General features: G+C 67.1%; 2 protein-coding genes across 2 annotated transcripts in view; one reads left to right on the top strand and one right to left on the bottom strand.

The window, feature by feature from the left end:
- EMIHUDRAFT_112253 (hypothetical protein) overlaps positions 1 to 2,451 on the top strand; it is a gene marked incomplete at both ends in the record, with an annotated part of 5,922 nt that extends 3,471 nt beyond the window's left edge. Inside the window, 7 exons of the mRNA XM_005784917.1 lie at positions 197 to 340; positions 372 to 424; positions 487 to 564; positions 686 to 775; positions 866 to 979; positions 1,010 to 1,374; positions 2,269 to 2,451. Coding sequence (XP_005784974.1) covers positions 197 to 340; positions 372 to 424; positions 487 to 564; positions 686 to 775; positions 866 to 979; positions 1,010 to 1,374; positions 2,269 to 2,451 — 1,027 coding nt within the window. The remainder of the gene's footprint in view (positions 1 to 196; positions 341 to 371; positions 425 to 486; positions 565 to 685; positions 776 to 865; positions 980 to 1,009; positions 1,375 to 2,268) is intronic.
- Positions 2,452 to 4,675: 2,224 nt separating this feature from the next.
- EMIHUDRAFT_112252 (hypothetical protein) lies at positions 4,676 to 8,317 on the bottom strand (the record flags this gene model as incomplete). The annotated part of the gene is made up of 7 exons (XM_005784916.1): positions 4,676 to 5,362; positions 5,501 to 5,965; positions 6,027 to 6,086; positions 6,694 to 6,768; positions 6,842 to 6,916; positions 7,031 to 7,069; positions 7,346 to 8,317. 7 exons carry the CDS (start codon positions 8,315 to 8,317, stop codon positions 4,676 to 4,678), a joined length of 2,373 nt encoding a protein of 790 aa, XP_005784973.1.
- Positions 8,318 to 8,678: the final 361 nt, after the last annotated feature.

Raw genomic sequence — 8,678 nt, 5'->3', positions numbered from 1 at the left:
ATCTCCCCCAGCATCTCCCCCATATCTCCCCCACATCTCCCCATATCTCGCAGGCTCGTTCCTCGAGCGGTCCAACCTGCTCTCCGTCCTGCCGCTCTTCCTCTTCTGCCTCATCGCCGGGCCCGCGCCTGACCCACCACCCCGCCAGCCTTCTCGCCACCCTTCCCCCCCTCACCTGTCCCCATGCCTGAGTCAGTCTCGCGCTCCAGTCCGTCGTCGACTCGCACTTCACCGACCACCGCTCCGGCAAGTCCTTTATCGACCGCGAGACGATCGTCCGCGTCTCAAACACGGCGCACGGCCTCCTCATCCCCGCCGCCATCTCCCGACATCTCCTCAGGTCTCCCCATCTCTCCCCCCCATAGGCGCAGGACCTCCTCATCACCACCGCCATCGCGCGGCTCGGACGATCTGGCCTCCCCCCGTGGCGTGACGGGGCTCGATCTCCCGAGATCTCCTCATCTCTCCCCACACATCTCCCCATAGGCCTCCCCCCTGGCGTGACGGGGCTCGGACCCTTCTTCAGCATCATCGCGGAGACGTGGGCGCCCTTCGCGCTCGTCTGTGCTGGCGAGCCACAGCCGAGATCGAGCCGAGATCGAGCCGAGATCGAGCCGAGATTCGGGTCTGCCCCTCCGCTGCCTCGGGCCCACTTCCCCCCCCCCCCCCCCCCTCCCTCCCCCAGCCGGGCTGGTGTGGGGCGTGCTCTCCTTTTGGCTCATCGCGCCGCGCCTGCTGCCCGACCACTGGGCCGAGCGCGCCCTCGTCGAGTTCGGTGTCTCGATCGGGGCTACCTCGACAGGCTCCGCTGCCTCCTAGACACTCCCTAGACACTGCCAGACATGCCCTATACCCCTCCCCACAGGCCTGCTGCTGCTGCGGATGGCGGACCCCAACGACGCCACGCCCGTGCTGCGCGACTTCACGTGCAAGCAGATCTTCCACGTGCTCATCACCGGAGGCGGCTTTTTAATTAACTGTTAATTAACTGTTAGCTGTTAATTAAGAGGTAATCAACTCCACGTGCTCATCACCGGAGGCGGCTTCTTCGACGTCCTCGTCCCGATCCCGCTCTCCGCCTCGACGCAGTCGGCGCTCCCCCTCCTCGTCGTCTCCCTCCTCTCCATCGCCCTCTTCCTCCTCTGCCACCCCGCGGTGCAGCGCGCCTGCCGCCGCCGCCTCACCCGCTCGCCCGCCCGCCGCCAGCTCTCCGCCCCGTCGGCCCGCCGCTCGCCTCGCGAGATCTCGCTCACCCTCGAGGGCCAGCCACGCGTCACCGAAGGCGACATGCGAGCTCACGGCGCCGCGCTCTCGCTTGGAGCAGCCGCCTCGCCGCAGCACGACGCGGAGGCGGGACGGGAGGACTTTAGCGAGGTGGCTGCCCGCCGCTGCGCCTCGGCGCCAGTCGTCGCGTCACCGCCGATACCGCAGGGAGATTGAGCGCGTGGGATACTCTCGAGTGAGTCGTGAGAGAGTTACGTAGAGGACGTCGGAGAGAGTGGAGTTCATACACAAGGCCTCGAGGGAGGAGGCCGCGCCGCCGTGTAGTACGATAGAGGGTATGGAGGGTGAGATGATGGAAATCGGGGGACGCGACCCACCTAAGGTAAGGTAAGGCAAGGTAAACTTCTCCACACACACGAGGTGGTGGGGCAAGGGGGGGCAACCCTCGCGTCTCCACGTCTAACGACAGGAGCCCCACGGCATTCAAAGTGCAAGGCCCGGTGCGCGTGGGTGAGCGGTGTGTGTGTGTGTGTGTGTGTGTGTGCGGTGTGCGGTGTGTGTGTGTGTGTGTGTGTGTGTGTGTGTGTGTGTGTGTGTGTGTGTGTGTGTGTGTGTGTGTGTGTGTGTGTGTGTGTGTGTCACGTCACTGCATCCTCTGCCGGTTCCTCCCGTCGCCTCTTCTTTGTTCGAATGTTTTTCAATCCATCCTTCACGAAGCACCTACAGTAGAGCAGCCAGGCCCGCGTATACCGATAATGCGAGACGACATTAACAGTTGGAGCCGCCCGCAGAGCGTTTGAGTGTTGTCGGGCTACGTGCGCATGTGTCGCGGGCGACGCCCGTCCGCAGCTAGCTGACACGTCGTGGTGACGATGATGGCGAGGAGCATCACGGTGGAGAGGAGCGTCCCGGCGCTGCCTGGGCTCGCTCGAGTTAGCGGTCTATGGAGGTAGTCTTACCCGGGTTGGAGGAGCGCGAGTTTGTGCAGAAGTACGCTCCGCCCTCACTCTCCCCTCCACACGCGGCGCTGCGACGCGACACCAGGTCCTCCCCGCCCTCCCTGCTCCCTTCTTGATCGCGGGCTGGTGTGAGGTGTGGCGCAGGTACTCTTGGTTCGACACCCACACCAACAACCAGAACTATGAAAAGTTGCGCACGAGTGAGCTCATCTTTGATGCCAACGAATCGGTGGCCGTGCCCGTCGGCGAGACTTACGCGCGCCTGTGAGCGCTCTCTCGGCGCCAAGGTCTGGCTCCGGGCCAGCCAGGGTGCTACGGCTTTAGCGGGGTCAGGGGCGGGAGCGCGCCGCGCACACAAACAGATCTAAAGGCACAAGGGCGTTGGTTAAAGGAAATTGCGTTTACGAAAGTAGTAACCGGGATGAACACAGCTCTGCGCTCGCACCGGCGTGAAGCTGAGGGCTCATCTCGGGGAATTCGGCTAAACTCAATGGACAAACTCGTCGAGACGGAGTCTGTCGCGAGGAGGAGAGAGCCTCGAGGAGGAGGACGGAGCCGACGAGCGAGCAGAAGACGGCGGTGCACAGCCCGCGCCGCAGCGCCCGCCGCAGGTTCTTGCCGTGCCGCGACTGCGGGAGAACTTCAGAGCGCTCTGGCAAGACCCTTGCTCTGCAGGACGGGAAATCGCGAACTCCCCCCCCCCCCCCCCCCAGGGGTTGCGACGAGAAACATGCATTTTAAAGGCCTACCTTAGCTTGGGGACGCGCGCCGACCGTGCATGATTGGGACTCGCGGCGCCTCCCAGGCCCGCCGCAGCGGTCCCATGGGTACCTGCCGTCCGTACCGGTCCACGGGCTGGCCCTGGGCACCTTCGGACCGAACTCGCTGCGCAATCCGGTCTCGGTGTTGCTGTCGGCGGCCGGCAGCCCTCAGGGGTCGAGTCGCAGGATGTCGCAAAACTTTGCCACACGTGCTCGAGCGTCGAGCTTCCGGCGTTCCCAGTCGCAACTACCTCCGGCGAGGTGGCTGACGTTGCACAATCACATCGGCGGCGCACTCGGAGAGCACCAGTGCTCTTTCGGTGGGCTGTCGTGGGGTGGTGCACGACACGCATTGAGAGGAGCCGAGAGAAGCAGCGGCTGTGGGGCTTCCATGGCTGCCAAAGGGTGGTTCACGACTACTCTGAGCAGGGCTGTGCTTTGGTGGGGTTGTGCTTGAGCATGTGTGAAGTGGGAGTGCGTGCCGGCGGTGTCTGTGGGTGAAACGGGTGTGTATGAGGCCGTAAGAGCCGTGGTATGAGTCAGAGTGGGCTTCATCACCCAAAATAAGGACGGTTTGGGACAGCTCAGACTTGATACTGATGGGCCTGGGCCAGGAGAGCGACAGAGAAGGCGAGGTGGTGAGCTGGGAAGCCGCTTCGTCGGCACCTGGACGTGTCGCGATGAACTGCCGAAAAGCACCTTTTGCGGCTATTGCTCAAAACTTCGGGAGACAAGGCCTACATATTATGACTGCATCCATGAGCCTGGTGTATGAGGGCTGCGGGACGAGACATATCACGGTCGCTGGCGCCGGTGATGGCCTCCGTAATGCCCTCGCAATCGCCTCGGATGGGGTCCACCGGAGACAATCTCGAGCCCTCTCCGTGGCATCACGAGCCGGTGTGAGCTTGCAGACCCAAGATAAGTGCGGTCTGGGACGGCTCAGGCGTGCTACTGATGGGCCTGGGCCAGGAGGGCGACAGAGAAGGCGAGGTGGTGAGCTGAGAGGCTGGAGCGTCCGCGTGTGACCTTGTCGCGATGCAACTTGCAAGATAGTGCCATGAAGCGTTGTTTGCGGCTATTGCTCAAAACTTCGGGAGACAAGGCCTACATATTATGACTGCATCCATGCACTTGGTGCATGAGGGCTGCGGGACGAGACATATCACGGTCGGTGGCGCCGATAATGACCTCCGGAATGCCCTCGCAATCGCCTCGGTTGGGGGGGTCCCCCACCAGAGACAATCTCGAGCCCTCTGCGTGCGGCATCAGCCATCACGAGCCCCGGTGTGAGCTTGCAGACCCAAGGTAAGTGCGGTCTGGGACGGCTCAGACGTGCTACTGATGGGCCTGGGCCAGAAGGGCGACAGAGAAGGCGAGGTGGTGAGCTGAGAGAGCAGGAAATAGCGCTTCGTGGCACTTGCATCGCGACAAGGCGTCACAAGCGGACGCTCCAGCCTCTGTGAGTCTCCAGACTCCAACCGGCAAAAGCCCGCCCCCCACCCCCACCCCCCGGACAGAAAAGCCCTCATGCACACCGAACCGTAATTGTAATCGTACTCCTCCAGTCCGCCCGCCGCCTCCCGGATGTCACTGTACCGTTTGTGAGTCGTACATGCCAAGCGCCGACACGCGGTCGGGGGTCGGGTGGCGGGCGTTCTGCGGTACTCTTCATGTAAGCGGGCCCCGGAGGGCCCCTAGGGAAGGAGGCGGGGAGCCTGCCCCCCTCCGTCACGCCTCTCCAAAGATCTGGACGAGGAGGAAGTCCGCCTGCTGCACCAAGCCAGCGGTCGGCTCGATGCCGAGGGCCGCGTGGGCGTCGCGCACCAGCTTGACCAGCCCGCCGCCCGGGGGGAGGGAGAGGGCCGCCCGGATCCGCTCAACCTTTTGCGGAAGCGTCTCTGCGGCCGGGGCGGCGGGCGGCCGGCCGGCCGGCGGGGCGGCGGCGGCCGGGCGGGGCGGGGCGACTGGAGGCGCGCGGGCCGGCGCCGGCGAGACTGGGTACGGGCTGGCGCTGGAGAAGGGAGAGCCGGAGAAGGGCGAGTAGGGCGGAGGCGGAGGCAGCGGCGGCGGCAGCGGCGGCGGCTCCTGTGCAGCCAGCTGGGCCTGCAGCTCCGTGGCCTGCCTCTCCTTGACCAGCCTCGCCATCGCCTCGGCGCGCGCCACCGCCGCCGCCGCCTCGGCAGCCTCGCGTGCCGCCGCCTCTTCCCGCAGCTGCGCCTCCCGCGCCGCGACGGCCGCCCTCGCCGCCGCCTCCCTCGCCGCCGCCTCCCTCGCCGCCGCCTCCCTCGCCGCCGCCTCCCTCGCCGCCGCCTCCCGCGCCGCCGCCTCCCGCGCCGCCGCCTCCCGCGCCGCCGCCTCCCGCGCCGCCGCCTCCGGACGCGCCTTCCCCAGCCCGAGCTCGCCGGCGGCACGCGCCTAATTAAGAGTTCATTAAGAGTTAATCAAGAGTTAATTAGCCCGAGCTCGCCGCCGGCACGCGCCTCGTCCCAGAAGAGCCAGTTGCCTGCGTCACACGGCGCCGGCGGGAAGAGCTCAGAGGGAGGCGTCTCGGACGTGGTGGCGCGGGTCGGGGAGCGGCGGCTGCACACCTTTGACGACGACGGTGCCGCGCTGCGAGAGTGCGTAGAGGGCCTTGCTCACCCCCGAGCTGGACACGGCCTGCAGCGCCTCCCTGGTCTGCGGCCAGCCGCGCGCGTCCGCGCCGTACGACTGGAGGAGGAGGCGCAGCAGCGGCACCCCTTCTCCCTCGCCCCCCCTCGGCTCTCCTCCCCGGTGCTTTCCGCCCGCTCCGCTGGAGACCACCGGGCTGGAGAGCACCGGGTTGGCAACCGGCTCCTTGGCCGGGTCCGCGCCAGGCGCGAACGCGGCGGGGTCGGGCGGGGCGGCACCCGGGGGCGCGGCGCTGCGCGGCAGGACACGGTGCGCGTGCAGCGTCAGGAACTTCCCAAACGCGCCGTGCTTCGCCTTGATCCTGGCGTTGAGCGCGGGGAACGTGGTCCCGAACCGGCCGCCGAGCACCTACCGGAAGGGTCCGAGAAGCTTCCTGCACGGCTCCGGACGCGTCGCCAGCCCAGGCCACCGCCGCCGCCGCCTTCTGCCACTCCTCAAAGTCGCGCGGCGGGCTGCCGTCGCCGCGCGCCTATCGGAAGGTTCCGAGAAGGGTCGGGGAAGGCTCCAGTCGTGCGGCGCCTTAGCCGTCGCCTCGCGCCGCTCGCTCGATGCGGCGGCCTTACATCTCGGCTATACCTCGGCTACACCTCGGCTATGCCTCGGCTATGCCTCGGCTATGCCTCGGCTACATCTCGGCTATATATCTCGGCTACACCTCGGCTGTATCTCAGCTCTATCTCGCGCCGCTCGCTCGGCGATGCGTTGTGCGTCGGCGCGGAGCAGCGCCACCGCCCGCCCCACCGCCCCCTCCTCTCCCTCGGCCGCAATCTCGTCGTCGAGGCCGCGAGGAGGCTCGGTCAGGGCGGGGTAGGGGCCTGGGGCGGAGGGGCGCCGGGAGGGTCAGGGGGAAGGGGTCAGGGGGAAGGGGTCAGGGGAAGGGGTCAGGGGAAGGGGTCAGGGGAAGGGGTCAGGGGAAGGGGTCAGGGGGGAGGGGTCTGAAAGCCTCCGCAGAGGGGGGCCGCGCGCCGGAGAGTGGGCGCCTCCTCCGCCTCTGATCTCGGCGCATCTCGGCGCATCTCGGCGCATCTCGGCTGCATCTCACCTCGCGAGATCAGCGCCTCCTCCGCCTCATCGACCGTCCCGCCGCTCGCAGTCAGAGCAGCCACGCACGCGGCTCGCGGCGCGCGCGTGAGCAAGTGCAGCTCCTCCACCTACGGGAGAGGTCCGAGAAGCTTCGCGGAAAGGTCCGCTCCTCGCCGACCTCCCGCCGCAGCTCCCCCCCACCGCTTCCCTCCTCCGGGGCCGCAGCCGCAGCAGCGTGTGGATCTCCTCCTCCTCCGCGGACCCCTTGCCGCTCGCCTACAGGCGGCGCCTCGCCGAAGGGTCCGTGGAAAAGGCGCACTCCTCCTCCGCCCGAGAGCAGTGTTGCGGTGTCGCCGCCGCCGCGCGCAAGTCGTCCACCCGCCTCCACACCCACCGCTCGCACTCGTCCGCCTCGCGCTCGGAGCATGCCTAGACAGTTCCTAGACAGTTCCTAGACAGTTCCTAGACAGTTCCTCGCACTCGTCCGCCTCGCGCTCGGAGCACGCCTTGATCGAGAGCCTCTGCAGCTCGTCGCCCGCCTTTGGCTTCCCCACGGAGATGGAGGCGCACCCCTCCTGCTGCAGACTCTTGATCGCCTCCCCTCCCTTGCCTATCAGCCCTCCCACCAGCTTCACCTACCGATCACCACCCACAGGAGCCTCAGCCGAGCCTCAAAGACTTGCCCGCCACACACCGCCCCCACACCGGAACGGAGACGGTGCGCCGACACGCAGCCTCCTCCTTCCTCCGCGCGATCTCCGCCGCCGCCGCCGCCCTCGCCTCCGCCGCCGCCGCCTCCGCCGCCTCCGCCGCCGCCGCCTCCGCCGCCGCCGCCTCCCTCGCCGCCGCCTCCCTCGCCCGTTGCTCTCGCGCCGCCTCTTCGCGCGCGGCAGCGACACGAGCCGCCTCGCGCCGAGCCGCCTCCTTGCGCGCCGCAGCCAGCCGCGCCGCCGCCAGCCGCGCCGCCGCCCCGCGCCAGACGCGCTGAAGCGTCGCCGCCGCCGCGGGCCCGTCGCGCGCGAGCCGCGCCGCCGCCTCTGCCGCCGCGGCGTCCGCCGCAGCCTTCGCCTCTGCGGCGGCGGCGGCCTTTGCGAGCGCAATTCTCTCGCGCCGAGCCTCGACCTGGGCCTTGCGCTCCGCATCACGCACCGCCGCCGCCGCCGCCCTCTCCGCCTTTTCCCTCTCCTTGGCCTCCTTTTTCAGCCGCTTGGCCTCGCCCAGGCCCGCGCTCGCCGCCGCCTCCGCGTCCTGGAGCGCTTTCTGCGCGAGGTCCGCCCGCCGACGCGCTCTTTCTGCCGCCTCGGCCGCGGCCGCGTCGGCACGCTCCTTGTCTTCCTCGTCCTCCTCCTCTTCTGGATCGTTTTCATCGTCGTTCCCGGAGGATCGTGCCTCCTTACTGTTGGAGCCCCTCTTTCCAGCCTCACCCGGGAGCTCCTTTTTGGTCTCCCAGTGGATGTGCTGCTCCACCCACCGCCCAGGTACCCAGGACTCGTCGAGCTCCTTGAGAGCAAAGACGGTCGCGGAGAGATGCTCCTCGAGCTTCTTCAATTTCTGCGCGCCGCCCTTCGCTTGGCCCTTGTCCGTCATGGCGCACACTTGAGCCTTGCCGAATGATAGCTCCTCTTTGAGCCGGGAGATCTCGGCCTGCTTCTCTTCTTCCGTCCCTTCGAACGTCATTGCCGCCGCTGATTAGAAGAAGCTCTGGAGCTCTCGGCGAGTCCACGACGGCTTTGACCTTCGGTTTTCTTCTTTCCCCGTAGTCCGAGCCGGACTTTTGTTCGCCTTCGTGTGTGTGTGTGTGTGTGTGTGTGTGTGTGTGTGTGTGTGTGTGTGTGTGTGTGTGTGTGTGTGTGTGTGTGTGTGTGTGTGTGTGTGTGTGTGTGTGTGTGTGTGTGTGTGTGTGTGTGTGGAGGCAACCGATGCGAGTCGACTGGTGTGTGTCGTCGTGGTTTCGTATCATCAAGAATACTCACTCATTCCTGTTATCTATTTTGTGGGTAAGCTAGCACTCGTGACTCCTCGAGCGCGGCGGAGGCGG

The sequence above is a fragment of the Emiliania huxleyi genome, assembly GCF_000372725.1.
Source record: "Emiliania huxleyi CCMP1516 chromosome Unknown EMIHUscaffold_166, whole genome shotgun sequence".
NCBI classification, from domain to species: Eukaryota; Haptophyta; order Isochrysidales; family Noelaerhabdaceae; genus Emiliania; species Emiliania huxleyi.
This window is presented reverse-complemented; position numbering and strand designations above follow the sequence as displayed.